Below are 22,898 nucleotides of genomic sequence, written 5' to 3' on the forward strand. Positions count from 1 at the left end.
TTTAGCATTTTATGTTATATTTTAAAGTAATTCTCTTTTTTACAAGGATGTAAACTCTGGTTGCACTCTCTCATTCCCTGACCCCAGAATCAACATAACGTTTATTTTACAGTATTTGCCCAGAACTTTAATATTGAAACAGAGAGCACACCCATTAGGCAAAGCTGATTTCTCCTAGTGGTGGCCCAGCCAAAGCAGGTGGAATGGGTCCCAGTTCGTTCCGCTAAAATAATGGAGAAAGAGAAGCAAGCAAAAGGAACACAAGGTATCAAGTTACCTTGAAAAGAAGTCTCAGTATTGTCGTATGAGAAGAGGTATCTGGGCCGCTTGTGCAAGAGACAAGGCTTTTGAGCTGCGGGCAATTTCAAAAGGCAACATCTGTTTCAAAATAGAGCCAAGGGTTCACAGCTGCATTTTGAAATCTCAACATAGTCTTGCATCTGGGGATGTTATCCACGTAGGTTTGAGGCGTTGTAAAACAAGAACGTAAGCAGCTAGGTGTGCCTGAATCAAGAGATCCGATTTTGCCACTGACATTCAGAAACTGTGGCTGCTACATACGCTTGGATGTAAGTGGGCACACTGATCACAGAACGTCTCTAACCTAAGCATGTTCAGTAGGGTGTCCAGATACAGCAGACCCTGAGCCCAGGAGACGGTATCTAAAAATGAGATGGACAAGCAATGGGCGCACTGGCTAAGCAGAAGGAGGACAAACACCGCCCTCTACTGTTAAAGGATGAGGGCGGTACAGTCAAGATGACATTTTCCTTTCTACAGTCAATACCTTAAAACATAATCAAAAAGAAAAAGAGAAGAAAAGCTTTTTGCATACGTCGAAGCTGCATGGCTATGGATATGGATGTTTTTTAAGTAAATGTAAGTATTTAATGAAAAATTTCATATCTCATGGAACAGACATTTTTCCTATTAAATCTTCGATGTAATTCATTGGACTGGTTCAAGTATCACTGTGACTTAATGATGCTAAAGAACAGCAAAATGCTCAGTTTATTATCAGTAGGAAGGCTCAACGGATGAGTTTATATAAGATAATGGGAGGAGTTCCCGCTGTGGTTCAGAGAGTTAAGGACCTGGCATTGTCACAGCTGTGGTGTAGGTCACAGCTGTGGCTTGGATTTGATCCCTGGCCTGGGACTGAACATGCTGCTGCAGGTGCAGCCAAGTAAATAAATAAACGCTGTGGCTTGGATTTGATCCCTGGCCTGGGACTGAACATGCTGCTGCAGGTGCAGCCAAGTAAATAAATAAACAAACAAATAAACAATTTAGAGAACTACCTGATTTGAACCTTTGTATCCACATACTAGCCACAACAAATCACATCCTACCTGAGCCAGTTTATTTTCTACAAAATTGGAGGAAGAGCAAACATCTGAGCGATCTTACAGTTGTTGAGAAAACTAAACGAGATACTTTGTAAATAAAAACTTCATAAACTGCAAAGTGCTGAAATGTGGCATGTTAATCATAAAACACCCCCAGATTTATGAGGAAAAGTGTCTGGTTAATGTTCTTCTGAAGTAAACTTTGACCTAGGACAAACAACTTTATAAGAAGAAAGCCAAGTTAGCTAGTCACTAAAGGATAAGAGCATGCGGAAAAAGCATTTAATTTCAAAGTCAAGGTGAGTTTATACGTTAATTACAATAATTGGATGACAAGGCCAGAATGTAAACAAGGGAAAAGGTTGAAAAGGATAAAATTACTAATAGCTACATTACCATATTAAGAAGTAATTTAAGAAGTAATAATTAAATAAATTGCAAGATAGCTTAGTTCTTATGGGTATTTGAAATTGCACGAATGCCTGTTTTCTTTTTAAATTTTTATTCATTTACTTATTGCCTTTTTAAGGCCGCACCCGTGGCATATGGAAGTCCCCAGGCTAGGGGTCTAATCGGAGCTTATAGAGCTGCCAGCCTGTACCACAGCCACAGCAACTCGAGCCGCATCTGCAACCTCCACCACAGCTCACAGCAATGCCAGATCCTTAACCCACTGAGTGAGACCAGGCATCAAACCCTCTTCCTCATGGATACTAGTCAGGTTCGTTTCCGCTATGCAACAATGGGAACTCCCAACAAATGCCCATTTTAATATTATCCTTTATTACATGTGGTTGTTGAATTCTGCCCTCCATAAGACTGCATAACCTTCGACATGAACGTAAGGAAAAACGCTAACTAGGAATCCTCATGCACCCAGTCCAGTGCCCCCTTGAATTTTTTTTCCCCTTTCTGGCCACCCTGAGGCATATGGATCTCCCAGGCCAGGGACTAGACTGGAGCTGTAGTTGAGACTTAAGTCACAGCTACGGCAACACTGGATCCTTTAACCAACCCACTGTTCCAACCAGGGATCAAACCTGTGCCTCTGCAGTGACCTGAGGCACAGCAGTCAGATTCCTAACCCAGTGAACCACTGGATTAATCAAAAATTAGTCTATCTACTGCCTCTCGATTCCATACGCTGAAAGAATTAGGACAAGAAGTGCTTTTCTTGTTACCGACAACAGTGAGGGTCGCAGCTCATTTCTAAAGAATTTGTTCAGACAGCAGATTCCCCCCAAGGTCAGGCTGGACTGGGAGCTGACAGGCCAAGGTGATCAGCTGTGTAAGTCGGTGCATTTGTTTGAGAGTATTACAAGAAGTACACAGAGCACACATCTGGGTTACAAAAGCCCTTTTATAAAGCCATTTTTAAACAAAACAGAAAAAGTTTACAAAAGAAAAAAAGATACAGAAAAAAGAATAACTTGCTTCATATGTCCCAAAAAGAGAAAAAAATAAAGGGGACAATGCCAACATGCTCAACAATAAAGGGTTCTTTTTCTTATTTTTTTAATACAAAATACAAGCAAAGGATACACGTACTTAAAAGAGAGCTCAGGAACAGACACGCAGTCCTGGAAACCCTTCAATGAAAGAAAGCAGGAGTTCGGGTCTTTTTTTTCTTTGTCTATGCAGATACATACAGAGACTGGGATATGTAAAATTAAGTATCACAAAAGACCATCGCACAAGTCTACCAACGCATGTTGCATCTATAATTCACGAACATGGTCAACAAAATCATGTTCACTTCAACTCCATTTCATTTAAATAAAAGAAAAAAACCTTTTTAAATAAAGTGGTTACATTCAAACTTTAACTTCCTTAGTACCATGCTGCAGATCTCAGCACTGTTTAAGGTATTGCAAGAATGCCCAACCCTCTGGTGTCTGATCGCGTACATCCGGCAACATTGCAGTATTAAGGGATGTCTCAGCCCATGGACAATTAAATACACTTAGGCAGGTTCTTCTCTTTTACCCTTCCTGCTCAGAACCTAAAAGATTAAGGACTCAAATCAAGGAAGACTGGGAAGTTTAGAGATGGCGAAACGAAGTCTGAAAGATGAATCAAGGCAAACCATGACTGAGAACTTGGCTGCTGCTTAACCTGGCAAGTCTTAAAGTCTTTCCTTCCATCTTGCAGGAATTAGGTGTAAGAAGGTTTTTGCTGCAACATGTTCATGGTAAACAAACTAAGTAGAGCTCTTATTTACAAATCTTGTAACAAATACTTCTGGAGGGGAAAAAAAAAAAAGAGAGAGAGAGGAATTCACTAATTTCCAGAAGACAAAGGTTTCATTTGCCAGACATATAACAAACACACACACTCACACCCACACACCCACACAATACTTTGGGGGTTTTTATACAAGTTATTTAGGGCATAAGCTGAGTACTATACCCCTACACCCCATCAAAAAAGGAACAACCAAAAAAAAAGTCCCAATTTTACCCTCCCCCCATAATCTAGAAAACCCTCCCTTCACCCCTGATGTACAAAGTATATGCACAATGGTGGCATTACCACCAGCCACACAAAGCATGCTCCGATGTCACCAGTTCAGTCACTCCATTGGCATGGCAACAGGCAGGTTTACAGGATTTTTCCAAATAGTGGTTAATACACAGTCAGCACCACTGTGAATTCTGTGAATTAGGCTTTGAAAAGAAGTGTAACTTAGGGACCTGGGGTTTGGAGTCTTCTGTATCAAGCTTATCGAGGGAAAAAAAGAGAAAATGGGTTCTATACTGAAATTTGGCTTAGGTAGTTTGATGTCCCATTATTCAAATAAACTAACTCCCTTTTCAAATAAACCCAGCTCCACGTAGAGAAAAGGACAACTCTCTAACCTCAGGAGCTATCCCTGGACAGGAGACGTTTAGTACTTGTTTTGTCTGAATGCCATAAAAACCACAGGCCAGGTTCCTTCCTTTCCAAACTCCTAAGGTGATAGCTTCTTCTCAGTGTAGCTACTGGTAACGCAGGCACAGAAAGAACCGCTCAAATCAAAACTTCCTTTCTTCATAGCTTAAGCCAGAATGGCCACACAATCATTTATAAAGCTTTCCCTGTTGCTCCTGGGAAAATTTAATTCTGCTCTTGCCTTTTTAATACTCATAAAGCATCCCCTAAACTTTTTATTTATTTTTTTTAAAGGAAAGCACTATTCCCTTTCCCCACCTAGCACTTTAAAATCCACTTGTTACTTGAATGTTCATGGATTAAAAACCAAAAGCAAAACACACCACACACAAATAATGTTAAAAAAAAAAGTGTCAAGTTCAGTTTAGTTGATCCTATCCTAAAGAACCTCAAACACTTGACTGGATTGTAACTTCAAATTCCACTCTTGATTAGTTACCTGCAAGAAAATGCTACCTGAACCAGTACCAAGAGGAAGAATTGAACTGAGAGATGAACCTGGGGCAAAGCAGTTACGGTGAAAAACAAAAACACACAACTGGTATCAAAGCTCCATAGTAGCTGGGAAATCCACCACTATTCTTCCAGACTCAAAGATTTCCACTCACTACCTCCCTAAAGGAGGACACAGCCATTGATTTCTCCTTCACGGACTCCATGGGAAGTGGAAATATGTCACGGAGAGAGGTTTTTGGAAAGCAGGACAAATCCACCATCCTTGAAACGAAAATGTATCCTTTGGGTCAATTCCATTGATTCCCTTCTGAGATGGGGAAGGCTAAAAGCAGCAGCAAGCTACAAATAGATGGACGCCACCCAGTTCTCGTTGTGTGTGTGTCCAGGTTGGGGACGGAAGCGTGAAACAAAGCATCTCAGCAGAACGAGAATGTAGTGTCTGTCAGTCAGCATAGCTGCCGACACCCATGTTCTGGAGGCAAACCTAACAGAGCCGACCTAGAGAACTGAGGGAACACAAACAAGCACTCTCAAAGGGAATTCCCACTTCCTGAGCACTGCAAATCACGACGGTGAACGCTGTCGCCATTTCACCATAGGCACACCAGAGAAAAAGAGGGTGTTGAGTCAAGGGGGGCGCCAGTGGCCAGTCACTACCAGCTTAGAGCTTGTAATCCGTCCTGACATCACTGTCAAGCCTGACTATTGAGCACCTGTTTCCAGTTGAGACACCACTGCTGTCCTATTTGCAGGCATGATTTGAGGGGAAGACCAGAGCGTTTGGAATCATCAGGTAAAAATGGAGACAACAAAGGTCATTCGGAGCCTGCCTCTTGGGGACACAGATCCTTCTGTCCAGTCTATTAGAAATACAGAATACACTTTTCAATCTCATGAATTAATCTTTAAGAAAGAGATCCCACTCAGAAAGCCTAGCCAAACGCACGCAAATAACCTAGACGACGGGATTACCTCTAAAGGATATGCATGGGTATCGCAGAGAGGTTAGTGCAGATTCATACAGTAAAGGGACTATGTTACAAGGCTCAAGTTGTCAAAGACCCTTCCCCCCAATCTTCATGAAACGTAATCTAAGGAAACCACAAAGGTTACTAGGAATGTAAGACTTGACGTGAGAAACCCCTAAAAATAGAAGTGCGTGGTGGAAACACTGACAGGTTGTTGTTGTTTTTTTTAATATGGGAACACGAACCTTCTTGTTAAAATACCTGAACAAACTCATAAAGCAGAGAGAATAATCTTTAACACGCTCATTACAAAGTTCACAACTATGAAGTTAATCGGCATGAAAGATAATCATCCAATCGCTACTTATGTTCAAGTTTTGCTTTTTTTGGCCAAGGACGAAAATCTCCAAATTCATTCTTTCACACACACAGTGCAACAGTGAAATGACTCTGCCACTGGGTGCTTTCTAAAAGAGAAAAAAAAAAAAAAACCATCAGAGTAAGGATATTCCTTACAGTGTCTACTTTACCAGAGTAAAAATATTCCTTAAGTAACTTCTTGTTGTTGTTCTATGAACATCTGTAAGAAAGCCAGGTTGCTGGAGAGAAAAATATGCTGTTAACAGGCAGAAAGCAAATTGCATAATATCAAGGAAGCAAACTAGATAGAAAGGCAGATGTTACATTTTTCAATTCATTTCCACACCCTACAACCCCTACACCTTGTTCCCGTTAACTCGTTATTAGGATGTAGAGGAGCAAATCAATCTACAGATCTGTCTCCCGACTGCCTTCATAAGGCATGTAAAGTCTGTGATCAACAGCACATAAGCCTCCTGAAGGTATGGTTTTTCCAGCCCTGCAGCTCCCCTTACCTCCTGCTTTAAGCAATGAGCGGTAAGCAAGGGCACCAGTCAAAAGACAAAAGCTAACTGAGCAGTGTCAGAGCAGCACTTCACATACTCCCATCAGGCACAGAACGTGAAGGGAGTGAGGAACAGGGCAAGGAGCAATCAGGGTCTAGAGCAGGACTGGGGGGCACTGGGGGTGGGCTGTGCGGTAGGAGTCTGCGTACTAGCAGGGCAGCCAAGAGATGCACTTCACACTGTGTTTCTACAAAGAAATGGGAGGATCGGTGCAGGAAAAGGAAAACATTCCATCCCCAGTTAAAAACGGAGCATGGTTCATGAGCTCTGAATGCACACTGATGGCATAAAAGAATTTCAAATTCTCTGTTCTCATAAAGGAAAAACCTCAAGTCTTGGTGATTGAGTTTCACATTAACTGGTACTTTATTTGCTTAAAACCTAAACATGTCAGTTTGAGAAGAAAGTCGCTGTGATATAGAGATCTCGCCATTTAAATTCTAGAATTTTTTTTTTTTTTTTGATCCTTGGTAAAATTTTATCCAAGAAACAGAATAGATACATATATATATTTTAAAACATGAGCCATTAGAAAATGAAAGAGGAAATCGAGAGTGATTTAAGTTTTGGCGGCCCTTGTTTTTTTAAGTTCTTTATAGACTGTAGCAGGATAAAAGGATCACTTGGCTCAGAGTCTCTTAGAGATAACAAACAAGTGATGAAGTTTTTTTAAAAAAACCCACACTCTCAAACAAGGTCAGGTAACCTCAATTCCCTGCCCTGCCCCAAGGTAAAAAATATGAATACTTCTAGGAACAATTCAGAATTCATTTTTATCTCCTACCTGCCCCATCGGTGGAAGTTTAAAGTCATGATTTTTTTAAGACATCCTTAGTTTTGTATATAGTATATAAACTTGTATTAGATGATGACTGTTTTTTGTTTTTTTTTTAAAGTTCAGGTAGAGAAAGAAGCAATCATTTTTAACTAAAACCCTCTATGGTTTTTTGATTACTGTTCAACTTGCTACCATTTAGCAAAAAGCAAAATTTCCATAGTGTTCACCTCAAATCTTATTGCTTTACAACTGTGGCATATCTTCCATTCAAAATAAAAGATGAAGCAGTCAATCCAGTGATTAATTTAACATGGCTTTCATTGGGAAGGGGGGGAGGGGGAAGAGGGGGGAGTGACAAAGAGAAGACCAATAGACAAAAAAAGGTAAATTAAACATACAATGGTTTTCTTAAAAAAAGAGAGAGAAAGAGAAAATGTTATTTTCGATAAAAGGAAAAAAAAAAAGCACTGAAAGCCCATGAGTCAAGCCATAGCCAAAACCATATTCTATCTTAAGTAGGTTTTCTTTTTTTTTCCCTCTTTTTTCTTTTTTCTTTTTTTTTCTCTCTTTTTTTTTTTTAATAAAATCTCTCCCCAAACCATCATCACTTTTAATCCTCCCCAGACTGGGCTTCATCTTCAGACCCTTCATCTCCAGATTTCTCAGGTGGAGGGCTTGCAGATGTCTTCTTTTCTGGAGGGCTTTCCGGCTCCTCGTCTTCTTCTTTGGGAGAAGGAGTCTTTTCCTTTGATGCCTTTGAAGCTGTGGGACGACCCGCTTTCCCTTTGCCTTTCACAGGACTTGGCGTCACTGAAAGAAGAAAAACACCAGTTTGGGGAAGGGGAAGGAAATGTCTTTAATAAAAATCAGCTACAAAACAAAAAAATCCATAAGAAAGAAAAATCTATTAAAGACAATACCCCAACTTACTAAAAATCAAGGTGGGTACTGGTTTCCAAACACTTTTTAGCAACACTGTAATGTTATGTTAGCAGCAACTGTGTGTGTGTGTGTCTCTTTTAGGGCCACACTCCAGTTCCCAGTCCAGGGGTCGACTTGGAGCTACAGTTGCTGACCTGCAACGCCAGATCCGAGCCATGTCTGCGACCCACGTCTTTGACCCACAGCTCACGGCAACGCCAGATCCTTAACCCACTGAGCAAGGCCAGGGATCGAACCTGCATCCTCATGGATACTAGTCAGATTTCTTTCTGCTGAGCCACGACAGGCACTCCATGCTAGCAGCCATGTTTACAATAAGGAAACAGGATGCCATAGAAACTGCACATCATCCTTAGTGGCTTGTGAAACTAAAAGTTGTTTATGTTTAAAAATCCAGTGAAGAAGAGGATACAACTTATCCTGAGTAGAAACTGAAGCCATCAAATGACTTTTGATAGTTCCATCATTCCCAAGGGTAAGAAATGATGAATAACAGTTCTATTTGCCAGAATAAAAAAAAAAAAAAAAAGGCAAATCCAGCTTTCTGATTTTTTTTTTTTTCCTTTTTAGGGCCCCACCTGTGGCATATGGAAGTTCCCAGGCTAGGGGTCGGTTGTACTGGAGCTGCAGCTGAGGCCTATGCCACAGTCACAGCAATGCCAGATCCCTGCTGAGTCTGTGACCTACACTGCAGCTTAGGGCAACGCCAGATCCTTAACCTACTGAGCAGGGCCAGGGATGGAACCTACATCCACATGGATACCAGCAGGGTTTGCTACTGCTGAGCCACAACAGGAACTCCCAGCTTTCTGATTTAAGGACAAACTAGCTCCAATCAATATCAGGGAGAAACTACAGGTGCCCAAGAAAATGAATCTCTGCTGTCAAGTGTGATTTTACTCTGTCAGCACAGAGGATGGTGTAGGGATCAACCACAGAACTTACATGTATTACAATAGGTGTGCATTTTCCAATTTCAAGTCTTTACTAGCTGCCGAGACATTAGTGGGGAAAAAAAGGCAGTCAGAGCTATGCTGACGCAGTGTTTCTACTACTGTGCCCGAGGTCATTCCCAAATCTCGCCTATGTACAAGCAACAGTTGAGGAATAGGGCTAAGCTGTAAGCCTCTTGGAGGGGCTGGAGTCTTTATTAATAAATAAGTGATACTTCCAGGGATAGAGAACAGGATCCTTCTTTCTTATTAAGTATGTGGCCAGTGCCAAGCCCTAATGAAGAACTTCTGGGAGTTCCCGCTGGGGTGCGGCAGGTTAAGACTCCAACTGTAGCACCTTGGGTCAGCTTAGATTGCTGTAGAGGCACAGGTTAGATGCCCAGCACAGTGGGTTCTAGGATCCAGCACTACTGCAGCTGTGGCATAGGTCAGAGCTGCTGCTCAGATTCACTCATTTCCATATGCCATGGATTCGGCCAAAAAAAAAAAAAAACAAAAAAAAACCCCCAAAAACCTGTAGAGAAAGCTGCGTAGTTCTCAAAATTTTTCCCATGCCAGAGCCACAGCAACGAGGGATCCGAGCCACATCTGCAACCTACACCACAGCTCGAGGCAACGCCGGATCCTTAACCCACTGAGTGAGGCCAGGGATTGAACCCGCAAACTCATGGTTCCTGGTCAGATTCGTTAACCACTGAGCCACGACGGGAACGCCTTAAAATTTTTCAAAGCAGTAATTTAATTTCACTTCTGCAGAGCTTACCTGTGGCCTTTAGCCTGGGTTTGGGCATTTTCTTTTCTTTTCTCTCAGGTTTGGACTTCTTAACCATCTTTTTGTTTTTCTTTTTTGAACTGCCATAGTCACTATCATCATCGTCTTCCATTAGGAAATCCTCATCACTGCCGGAATCTTCTGAGAGGAAAGAAGAATTTCAAGGTCCAACTTAAAGTATACATCCTTCCAAGTGAACAAAGGGAGAGAGTGCTGAGAATGACTGGAGGATGGGATTGGGGAGTCAACACTCTTGGATTCTATTTGCAGCTGGACTACCAATCTGGCTGGAGCTGTCACTGGCCCCACCTGTGAAACGGTTTAGCATTAAGCACATGAGAGTTACATGACTGACTTGTTTGAAACGGAGGCTGAAAACAGGAAGAGAGATGACTTAATCTCGATAACAAATGAAGGCATCAAATAACTTGGTAGTTCCATCAATCCCCTATAACCCTGATGCGACCGGGGAAATGAAACAACTGATTTGGGGTATCTGGCCCGATTATAAACAAAAGAAATAAGGAAACTACATACAAAGCAAATATACATGTAATGAATTAATTCAGGTCATCCTTGAAACATCTATATTCTGTTAACACCTTTTTTTGCAGGGAGAGGTCTACGCCCTGCTCCATCAGGCCAACACATGAATCTTGATCATGATGCCCACCATGCAATTGTTAACTCCAGTTCATTATTTGAGTACAAAGGATGAAATTATTGTTCATTCAGTATTTGAGTACAAAGGATGGAGATAATAAACATGGGAATCTCTGAACCTTTTTTTTTTTTTTTTGCTTTTTAGGGCCTTACCCGCAGCATATGGAAGTTCCCAGGCTAGGGGTTGAATCAGAGCTACAGCTGCCGGCCTACGCCAGAGCCACAGCAAAACGTGGGATCCGAGCCACATCTGCAACCTACACCCCAGCTCACGGCAACGCCGGATCCTTAACCCACTGAGCGAGGCCAGGGATCGAACCCACAACCTCATGGTTCCTCGTCGGATTCGTTTCTGCTGTACCACGACGGGAACTCCTTAACCTTTTAAAATATAGATAAATATCAAAACAATCATCTCTTTTAACAGTGAGGACCTACTTTAAGGGACTGGTTTTAACACTGAGCAGCCACAAAAGCGCCGAAGTAATCAAGGTCACAAGCTACAATCATGAGCAAAGTAACAAGCCGGCTTTACGTACTCTCCTGGAAGGGCGCCTCATCCTCTTCTTCTTGCTCTTCTTCGCTGCCCACATCCTCCATAAGCATCTCCCTCTGTTTAGAGGCTGCTTTAGAGGCTGCCTGCCGTTGCTGGCGCACATTTTTATGATCTTCTTTTTCATCTTCACTGTCCTCTGCAATGATCAAATTACGGGTTTGACAGCTGACTAGAAAAGTCACTAAGAGATGTAACCTTTCATCCCATTCTAAACGAGTAAATTCTATCCTTAAAAATTCCTACGAAATATACAAAAGAGCTAAAATTCAAAGAATGAACCTGAATAAGACTATGCCCCCACGATTACATATAAAATACTGCAGGCCTTTAATTTTAAGTAATAATGAAGCTGAATTTAGGTGTGAACACATGCTTCCTGTAACATGCTTTAAACTTACATCATTGCTTTGCCCTAAAATGCTCAATGACATTCAAACCTATGTTCATCGTTCTTCCACATTAAAGTTAAAAAAATATTTTAAAATAGTAGAACAGGGGAAGATTGTCTTCCAAGGATATTTATGCTAAGATACAAAATACACAGAACCTAAAATAATGCCAAACTAGTAGCCTTTTCAATGGATGAGGTGTGGCCATTTCAGTTTAGAGGGGGAATTGAGGGAAGTCTTTAAAATACACATTTAAATCAATTAGATCTTAAAACAAGTTCATAATAAAAAATTACTGTCGCATATGATAGTTTATCAATTAAAAAGTCTTTTCAACACACAGTTGTGGTTATGAATAAATCTGGTTAAAGGGCAGGATGCCAGCCTGCTGGGTCTAGACCAAGTTACATTTGTGTTACTCTCCACCTACAGCCCTTCTCCTGGACTTTGAGGCTCCCTTGGTCTGCTAAGGTTTAGCTGTTAGTCTTCTGGAATCACTCGTAGTCCTATAAGCTTTGCCATGGTCAGTGTTCAAGTCATCACTTTCAGTACCAAAAACCTCACCTGGAGACAAATAGACACAGGGAATAGAGCTGACTTTGGTAGACTCAAAACTAAACCCACCTGGTGGGAGCTGTGCTTATTATTAACACTGGTATAGAGTTATTCATTTTGGAGTTCCCGTCACGGCGCAGCGGTTAACGAATCTAAGAACCATGAGGTTATGGGTTCGATCCCTGGCCTTGCTCAGTGGGGTTAAGGATCCGGCGTTGCCGTGAGCTCTGGTGTAGGTTGCAGGTGTGGCTCGGAGCACGTGTTGCTGTGGCTCTGGCATAGGCTTGGCAGCTACAGCTCCGAGTCGACCCCTAGCCTGGGAACCTCCATATGTCGCGGGTGCGGCCCTAGAAAAGGCAAAAAGACAAAACGAAACAAAAAAAGTTATTCATTTTGAAGTGCTCAATAAACTCACACATCAGAGATTCAAATTAGGGTTCATAGGACAAATAAAAGTGTATGTTATATTATTACAACATCACTAGGTTAATATAATTTCTTTTCAATTTAGGCAATCAGATAGCAGACTTGGGGACAAAAAGTAACAGCAAAACAGCTCAGAGGAGTGAATTTACTGGAACTTTGTCTACTCTCTACACAGTAGCTAAACAACAGTCTCTTTTTTTGTGTGTATGGGTTTTTTTTTTTTTTTTGGCTTTTTAGGGCCGCACCCGTGGCATGTGGAAGTCCCCAGCCTAGAGGTCCAATTGGAGCTACAGCTGCCGGCCTACACCACAGCCACAGCAAACACCGGATCCTTAACCCACAGAGCGAGGCCAGGGATCAAACCCACAACCTCATGGTTTCTAATCAGATTCATTTCAACTGTGCTATGACAGGAACTCCAAGCAGTCTCATTTGAAGGGCGATTCAGGAAGGCAAAAGAAGGGGGGATGTAGGTCAAAACTAAAATGGTTGGGAGCAATATGGAATAAACTCTCAATTTTAATGAGAATTAAATTTAAAAAAATATCTCCCCCATATGAATAACAAGTAATCAGGATTTAACATTTAATTTGGTCACAATCTCATTAATTCTTTTTTTTCCCTTCTTATTTTTTCTTTTTCTTTAGTTTTTTTCCCATTAATTCTTTTAAGGTAAAATTCTTACAGAAAAGCCCTCTGTGGCTACTGTTTCAAAGGACTACTCCCTGGTTAAAAAGTGTCAGATTGAAACTAATCATTTCAATGAATAAACACATAAATAGAATGAAATCTATTCCATTAAAAATTGTTTACTACCTGCCGAATGAGAATCATCCTTCTTGGTCTTCACATCTTTTTCTTCGGAGTCCTCACTGTAAGGGGAAGGGGGAAAAGTTTAAGTCTTAGATCAAAATCTAAGTGAACACAGATCTCTGGTATCCGACTGGAAAGAATGCCAAACAAAACCTCTTTTAGGAGTTCCCGTCGTGGCACAGTGGTTAACGAATCTGACTAGGAAGCATGAGGTTGCAGGTTCAATCCCTGGTGTTGCTCAGCGGGTTAATGACTCCGCTTTGCCTTGAGCTGTGGTGTAGGTTGCCTGCATTGCTGTGGCTGTGGCGTAGGCTGGCAGCTGTAGCTCCAATTTGACCCCTAGCCTGGGAACCTCCATATGCCAAGGGAGTGGCCCTAGAAAAGACAAAAAAAAACCCCAAAAAAACCTCTTTTATACATAAAATATCCAAATAGATGCTGAGGAGTGAAATTGCTTCCATTATTTTCCTACTTTACAGGTGGATAAGAACAATCTTATCTACTTTTAGAAAACACTGCATTGTCCAAAGAGCCAAAGGAAGAAAAGAAGGCTTAACACAAGCTAAAAACTTCTCACCTATGGATAAGGCCTGGTTCATAAGAACATTTACTAAAGAAAAACTCTCTGTAGTCAGAAGCAGAGTATGAATACACTGAAAATAATTATAGAATGTATTAATAGTGGTATAAAGTAGGCAAATAAATGGATCGCACCAAATACAGATGCAAAAAACCACCAAAAATTGGAGTTCCCGTCGTGGCCCAGTGGAAATGAATCTGACTAGGAACCATGACGTTGCGGGTTCGATCCCTGGTCTCTCGCTCAGTGGATTTAAGGATCTAGTGTTGCCAAGAGCTGTGGTGTAGGTCACTGACGTGGCTCAGATCCTGCATTGCTGTTGCTGTGGTGTAGGTCGGCAGCTGTAGCTTTGATTTGATCCCTAGCCTGGGAACCTCCATATACTGCAAGTGTGGCCCTAAAAAACAAAACAAAACAAAAACAAACAAACAAACAAAATCCACCTAAAATATAATTATTAAAGCAAATTGGAGTTCAGTTATATATATTACAATATTCTTAAAAATTTATCTAAAACAAAATGAAAACAAATCAATTAACATTATCTTCTAATACTTTTTGCCTCCAGCTGTATATACATCAGAAACCACAACACACAGGTCTGCCTTGTACCATGGAGAAAACAAAAGTGAGCCCAAGATCACTGCGGAGCAAAATATGAAGTTAAGGAACTTCAACAGTCAATGAAAATAATTATCTAAAATAATTTTTTAGATCACAAAGATGCACACTTTTTATTATTTTTTAGAAAAAATAATTTTTTAGGAAATAATCATTATCTAAAATAATTTTTTAGATCACAAAGATGCACACTTCATATCCTCACAGATCGTAACTTGGAAATCCCAGTTCTAGTGTTCTGCCTGTCATGAATTAATTAGATGTACGATCTTGGGCACATCACTTGGTACCTTTCAGTGCCAACATGTTCTGATTCCATGAGAAATTGTGACAAACAAAAAAAGAAATAGTCACACATAAAAACTGCCTTCATAGCTTTCTTTTCTCAAACAGCAGATCTTGTACATCTCTTCTGGTATTCCCATCAACTAGACCACCCTCAAATGACAAACTACTGAACCCAAGATTCCCAAACAAAGAGAAAAACCCAAACGCATTTCTTTTACTAAGCCATCTGATCCAAACACACTATAACTCTGAAACCTGTGACTGTTCTGCATAAATATTTTATGCAAAATCAGCATTTAATTCACAAGTCTATTACAATGATGAAGAACGATATCATTTTCTCTAGTTCTTTTATTAGTGACTTTATAGGGACCATTAATCCTTGCGCCCCATTACAGCGAAGTCAAGTAAAGGCTTGACTTTCAGTAAAGACCAACAGAAAAATCAACATAACACTGGTCTGAGGGAATCAACATACAAAGCACTTAATACAAATGGCAATAAAAGCTGTATTTATTTCAACCATTCCTGGACACTTAGGAGACAGTAATAAAACCAAATTATTGCAACAAGGAAAAATTTAGGCTAGATATCAGTTACATTGATGAGACATAATTATAACAGGCCGTGAAGATGCTCACTAGGAGAAATAAAATGAATATAATGACAAATAGTTCAAAGTTGGGCTGCTATATAAAACTGGATTAGAGAGATCTATTATGAAACTATGGAAGCGCTATTTCCCTACAGTATAATTTTGTCTTATTTTTTCCCTCAAAATTTTCCTTTCAGAAATGCTCCAGGAAATAATGCTATAAAATTGGGTTTGGGTTGTGATGATCGTTGAACAACTAGAAATGCAATAAAATTCATTGAGTAAAAAAAAAAAAAAAGGAAGAAAAAGAAAATTCTCCAGGAAAGAGAATAGCAGAAGTTAGCAATTCAAGCAAATAAAATACTAGGTAAATATATTTATTATTGTTATTTGCATTTTGTGAATTCAGAGTGCAAAGAATTCTGCCTAGGGCTTTATTACAGTAATTTTAGCTCAAAAGTAAACATTTTGGAAGAAATAGTGAGAAGTATTATTTCATTTCTTTGAACTGCTCATACTTAATAGTATTGTTTGGAAGCAATACAGCCTAATGGTTAAAAAAAAATGGACTTTCAGAGTTCCCATGGTGGGGCAGCAGAAACGAATCTGACCAGGAACCATGAGGTTGCGGGTTTGATCCCTGGCCTCACTCAGTGGGTTAAGGATGCAGCGTTGTCGTGAGTTGTGGTGTAGGTTGCAGTCACAGCTCAGATCTTTCGTTGCTGTGGCTGTAGTGTAGACTGGCAGCTGCAGCTCTGGTTCGACCGCTAGCCTGGGAACCCCCATGTGCCTCGGGATGCAGCCTTAAAAAGAAAAAAAAGCAAAAGGACTTTGGAGGCCAACAGACCTGGTTTTAAAACCTGCTAGTCCATTTGCTGGTCCTTGGATAAATCACTGACCCCTCTAAGTTAATATTATTTACCCTGATAAAGGTGAGAATTAAATGATAATGAATATAAATGATCATATAATAGATACTAGCACATAATAATCATAAAAGGCAACTCTCATCTTTCTCACCACCATCACCGTCAAGGAGGTCTTAGAGTCTTGCTACATGGAGTAGGAAAGTGTATGTGCTACAATACCCTGGTCTTATGAGGCAATTATGGTTAAAAATACAACTCATTCATGAAAACTAACTGAAATCCTCTATAAAACTAAGGGAAAGGAGGAGTTCCCACTGAGGCACAGTGGGTTAAGAACCGGACTGCAGCGGCCTGGGATTGATGAAGAGACAAGGTTCAATCCCTGGCCCCACACAGCGTGTTGTTAAAAGATCCAGCATTTACGCAGCAGCAGCTCGGATTCAACCCTTCGGCCCAGAAACTTCCATATGCTATGGGTGTGGCCATAAAAACAACACACAAAACAAACAAATAAGGAGTGGCGTGTGGAAACAAATCCAACTAGGAACAATGAGGTTGTGGGTTTGATCCCTGGCCCTGCTCAGTGGGTTAAGGATCTGGCATTGCCGTGACCTATGGTGTAGGTCGAAGATGCAGCTTGGATCCTGTGTGGCTGTGGCTGTGGCAGAGGCTGGCAGCTGTAGCTCCCATTCGACCCCTAGCCTGGGAACCTCCATGTGCCGCAGGTGCGGCCCTAAAAAAAAAAAAACTACAAAAAACAAACAAAAACTAAGGGAAAGGAAACTGCTCAAATGATTAAATTATTTAAACAGAGTAGAACTGATTAAAGACAGTAAAACTCGGGGCAGGCAATGCAACTTAAGATTCTTGTAAGTTCTGCCTTGGGTGTGGCCTTCAAAAGACAAAAAAAAAAAAGGAAAGAAAAAAAAATTCTTGTAAATTGTGATTCTGCCAGTTATTTGTAACTGAATAGGAAAGGTCACTTATTCTTTGCTTTTACTGCAATGAAAATACCAATACTAACCTTAGGAAACAAATCACATACTTAAACCATCTTTCTGCCTACCGTCAGAGGTTTGAGGCAGCAAAAAAGTCATTCTGGCCTTCTCGGAGCTTACCTTGGATTCCAGGTTGAGTCTAAGCAAGCCTCATGATCTTAAAGAGGTTAACTTTTAGACTCAAAAGCACTGCTTGAGATAATAGGAAATATGCAAAACAACATTAAGTAAACAATAAGCACTTCCCCAAAATGACTGGAGGTTCCACCAGTTTAGAGACCAGAGACTTCCCCCATCTCAGAGTAGTGACCATGTAAGAAAAAAACAGATTAACAGTGCCTCTTACCTATCTTCCTGGGAATTCTTTCCGGATCGTCTCTTATTTTTAGCTTCTCGGGGAGATGATCGAATTTTCTTAGCGGGAGGGCCCGAATCTCTCCCATAATCTTCATCTAAATAAGATTCAATGAACTATATTATGATTTTTACATGTCAAAATTATCACTGTATTTACTGAGACAATTCTCTCATGTTATGTAAAAGATGAGAGGGCAGGGAGTTGGTGTTGTGGCTCAGCGGTAATGAACCCGACTAGTAACCATGAAAAGGCGGGTTTGATCCCTGGCCTCACTCGTTGGGTTAAAGATCCAGAATTTCCGTGAGCTGAGGTGTAGGTCACAGAGGAGGCTGGGATCTGGTGTTGATGTGGCTGTGGCGTAGGCCGGCAGCTACAGCTCTGATTGACCCCTAGCCTGGAACTTCTGTATGCCACGGGTATGGCCCTAAATAAATAAATAAATAAAATATGAGAGGGCAGGATTTCCTAAATAATTTTCCTCCATTAAAAAATTAATTCTTGGGAGTTCCCATCGTGGCGCAGTGGTTAACGAATCCGACTAGGAACCATGAGGTTGCGGGTTCGGTCCCTGCCCTTGCTCAGTGGGTTAACGATCCGGTGTTGCCGTGAGCTGTGGTGTAGGTTGCAGACGCGGCTCGGATCCCGAGTTGCTGTGGCTCTGGCATAGGCCGGTGGCTACAGCTCCGATTGGACCCCTAGCCTGGGAACCTCCATATGCCGCGGGAGCGGCCCGGGAGATAGTAACAACAACAACAACAAAAAAGACAAAAGACAAAAAAAAAAAACAATAGCCAAGACATGGAAACAACCTAAATGTCCATTGACAGATGACTGGATTAAGAAGATGTGGTAATATATACACAATGCAATACTACTCAGCCATAAAAAAGAACAAAACAATGCCATTTGCAGCAACATGGACTCTCGCACTAAGTGAAGTTAAGTCAGAAAGAGAAAGACAAATACCAGATGACATCATTTATATCTGGAATCTAATATATGGCAGAAATGAACCTTTCCACAGAAAAGAAAATCATGGAGAACAGACTTGTGGTTGCCAAGGTGGAGGGGGAGGGAGTGGGATGGACTGGGAATCTGGGGTTGATAGATGCAAACTATTGCCTTTGGAATGGATAAGCAATGGGATCCTGCTGTATAACACTGGGAACTATGTCTGGTCACTTGTGATGGAGCATGATAATGTGAGAAAAAAGAATGTAACATGTATGTGTGACTGGTGTGCAGTAGAAAATTGACAGAACACTGTAAACTAGCTATAATGAAAAAAATTATTATAAAATACGGCAGATAAAAAAGAAAAACATTAAAAAATAACAATAATTCTTGGAGTTCCTGCTATGGCTCAGTGGAAACTAACCTGACTGGGATCCATGAGAATGTGGGTTTGATCACTGGCCTGGCTCAGTGGGTTAACGATCCAGCGTTTCGGTGAGCTATGGCAGAGGCCGGCAGCTGCAGCTCTGACTCTACCCCTAGCCTGGGAACTTCCATATACCAGAGGTGCGGCCCTAGAAAGAAAAAGAAAAAAAAGAAAAGAAAAAATTCTTGAGAATTCCCATTGTGGAGCAGCAGAAACAAATCTGACTAGTATCAATGAGGAGTTGGGTTAGGTCCCTGGCCTTGCTCAGTGGGTCGAGGATCTGGCATTGCTGTGAGCTGTGGTATAGGTTGCAGATGTGGCTTGGATCATTGTTGCCGTGGCTGTGGCGTAGGCAGGTGGCTGCAGCTCCAACTCAACCCCTAGCCTGCAGGTGCGGCCCTAAAAACCAAAAAAAAAAACAAAAAACAACCCAACGACAACAAAAAAAACTTTTCTACTCCAGTTACACCTTAATTCAACCATTTCCATTTTTGCTGATTACTCTCTCCAGTCCTCATGTATATTTTCATACATCCACAGCCAAATATCTCTTATTTTAAATTCTACCTTTTTAACTTAGTAAAGACTTTTTTACATGTTCCCACATCTTCATATTTATTTGGAAACTATTATAGTAATACGATTATTTCACAGCCATAAGGTGGCGGGTTTGATCCCTGGCCTCGTTCAGTGGGTTAAGGATCTGGCGTTGCCATGACCTGTGGTGTAGGTCGCAGATGCGGCTCGGATCCTGCGTTGCTGTGGCTCTGGCGTAGGCCGGTGGCTACAGCTCCAATTCGACCCCTAGCCTGGGAACCTCCATATGCTGCTGGAGCAGCCCTAGAAAAGATAAAAACTAAATAAATAAAAACAAATTTACAAAATTAAAAAAAAAAATAAAAGCCCTATTAAAAAAACTTTAAAAGGTGGCTATTTCCAAAACTGTTTACTACACCATTATATATAATTGTGAGGATCTAGAACAGTCTAAAGCTTCATCAATTATTAAATGGTTGGTAATTATAAATTGTGGAATATTATACAACCTTTAACAAGCATAAACTTTTAGTAACATAAGAAAGATAAGTGGGATGGAGTGGGAGGTGCATAGAACCCAAAATTCCATTGAAAGATGTCAAGTATATTTTTTAAAGGAAAAAAAAGACAAAAGGCTTTTCAAACAAAAAGGTGAAAATAGCAATTCCTTCTGTGGCTCAGCAGGTTAAGAACCCAATACCATATCCGTGAGGATGCAGGTTCAATCCCTGGCCTTGCTCTGTGGATTAAGGATCCTGAGTTGCCACAAGCTGTAGTATAGCTTCCAGATGCGGCTTGGATCCGATCCCCCGTTGCTGTGGCTATGGCACAGGCTGGCAGCTGCAGCTCAGACTGGATCAATTCAATCCCTAGCCCAGGAACTTCCATACGCCTTGGGTGTGGCCGTAAAAAGGAAAAAAAAAAAAGGTTAAAATGGCAATTTGCTTGCAAAGGGACCACGAACAGTATTTCTGCCTCAGTTTCCTTATAGGCAAAATGGAAATGAAAATAGTATAATCCCACTTTAACGGGATTGATCTAAGGATTAAATAAGTAACTGTGAACATTTAGCAAGCATTTAATAAATATTACTATTACCTCTGGGAAGTTGCAATTTTTTTTTAATTCTTCTTTATATGTTGCTGCATTTTCTAAGTTTTCCCAAAATATATAATATTATATTTAAAAAGTAAAATTAGATTAAAAAAGAATAGTAAATACCTCTGGAAAATTAAAGTAAGAAACCTTTTAGGGTTAAGACTTAAGATACACTACTCATTCTATGAGTTAATTCACAAATCAAAGTGTTTTACAAAATACTTTCCTCTTACTTCATTATGCCAAAAAACCTTACATACTCTCTGTTGTAAGGTATGAGCCTTAATGTGATTATAGCAGGAGTTACCTTAACTAATAAACACTGCCTCAGAATTCTCACCAATTTAACCTTTGGACTTCAAAACTAGATAAGAAAAAAAAAATTATTCAAGTGTTTATTATCAATGATTTACTAAAGTTAAAGTTCATGCAAGCTCAACTTTTGTTTTGGGTCACAGAGACCAACATAATGTATATACATCAACAGTCTAAAAATAAAAAAATGAAATGTATTCCGAAAGAATAATTTTAAAAGTATGTAAGACAAATACCATATGATATTACTTATATGTGGAATCTAAATTATGGCACAAATGAATCTATCTACAGAAAAGAAACAGACATACAGACATGGAAAACAGACTTATGGTTACCTAATGGGAGGGGGGAGGGAGTGGGATGGACTGGGAGTTTGGGGTTAGTAGATGCAAACTACTCCATTTAGAGTGGATAAGCAGTGAGATTCTCCTGTATAGCACAGGGAACTATACCCAATTTCTTGGGATAGACCACAATGGAAGATAATATAAGGGAATATATACATGACAGTATAGCAGAAATTGGCACAACATTGTAAATTAATTATACCTTAATTTAAAAAAAGTACATTATGGAGTTCCCGTCGTGGCGCAGTGGTTAACGAATCCGACTAGGAACCATGAGGTTGTGGGTTCGGTCCCTGCCCTTGCTCAGTGGGTTAACGATCCGGCGTTGCCGTGAGCTGTGGTGTAGGCTGCAGACGAGGCTCGGATCCTGCGTTGCTGTGGCTCTGGCGTAGGCCGGAGGCTACAGCTCCGATTCGACCCCTAGCCTGGGAACCTCCATAGAAAGAAATAGCAAAAAAGGCAAAAAAATAAAATAAAATAAAATAAAATAAAAAAAATTTAAAAAGTACATTAGCTGGCTATTCTTCCACTCGTCAGCCCAACTTACAACTTACTGAAATCACGAAACTTACCAGCATCATCAGATTCCTGAAATTGTGAATAATCAACGACCTTCCTATTTCTGTAGAAAGAAGAGATTCTAATTAAGATCACAAAAGTGGAGGACTTTTCTAAGATATTAGAACACACATTTCTACTTCATGCAGAATTAGAACAAGGTCTCTGAAAATTACTTTTCAAGAAGCTTGGACCTGTCACACGTTGTTATAGAAAAGTGCAGCTTTAAACCAAAAGTATTTTAAACAACAATATTGTTCATTTCAGGGATAGCTCAAATACTATCCTTTCCCACAAAACAACCCCTCCCACCTCCCACAAGTACATAAAACAGCAAAATGAGCCAAACTACTATTCATTATACACAGAAATGGTATCATATGCATACAAACCAGAACTATAAATGTTATTTTACTCCTATCACTATACACACATTCATGTATACCTGATAAACAAGCTTATTGCTGGTTTTTTTTTTCATGGTAAAGTGACTTGACTTTTAAATATACTATATACAAACCATGGTGATGGTAAGTTAAGCTTTACATAGGAGAGGATAGAAAAAATTGATTCATTCAAAAGATGCTTTTTATTAAAGATACAAATTATCTTGAAAAGTATCAACTTGACAATAATTTTTAAGTGCTTCTTACTGGGTAAGGCATCTTCAATATCTCAAACAAATTTAATTTTCATTTTCCTACTTCATAGTCTAAACCTAAAACTTTCCTTAGAGAGATATAAGAGCTTCTGTGTTAGTATCCAAACAGCCTGGCCTTTAAAAGAGCCTTAGATGAGAAATGGAAATAAAAGCAAAAAAAAATAGAATTAAAAAATGGAAATAATAATAAATAGTACCTAATCAAACGTATA

At 40.2% G+C, this 22,898-nt stretch overlaps 1 protein-coding gene across 2 annotated transcripts in view; it reads right to left on the reverse strand.

Annotated features, from left to right (window-relative positions):
* Positions 1–7,708: 7,708 nt before the first annotated feature.
* Positions 7,709–22,898, reverse strand: part of NUCKS1 (nuclear casein kinase and cyclin dependent kinase substrate 1) — a 32,209-nt gene continuing 17,019 nt past the window's right edge. The window contains exons 2-7 of one of the 2 annotated variants that reach the window (XM_047751960.1): positions 22,040–22,089; positions 17,775–17,880; positions 13,481–13,536; positions 11,278–11,430; positions 10,067–10,213; positions 7,709–8,218 (exon numbers count right to left, since the gene is read on the reverse strand). In XM_047751960.1, coding sequence (XP_047607916.1) covers positions 8,019–8,218; positions 10,067–10,213; positions 11,278–11,430; positions 13,481–13,536; positions 17,775–17,880; positions 22,040–22,089 — 712 coding nt within the window. In that variant the 3' untranslated portion in view covers positions 7,709–8,018. Of the gene's footprint in view, positions 8,219–10,066; positions 10,217–11,277; positions 11,431–13,480; positions 13,537–17,774; positions 17,881–22,039; positions 22,090–22,898 lie in introns of both variants that reach the window. The other variant, XM_047751959.1, reaches the window with a different exon arrangement.

Source organism: Phacochoerus africanus, chromosome 11 (genome assembly GCF_016906955.1).
Source record: "Phacochoerus africanus isolate WHEZ1 chromosome 11, ROS_Pafr_v1, whole genome shotgun sequence".
NCBI classification, from domain to species: domain Eukaryota; kingdom Metazoa; phylum Chordata; class Mammalia; order Artiodactyla; family Suidae; genus Phacochoerus; species Phacochoerus africanus.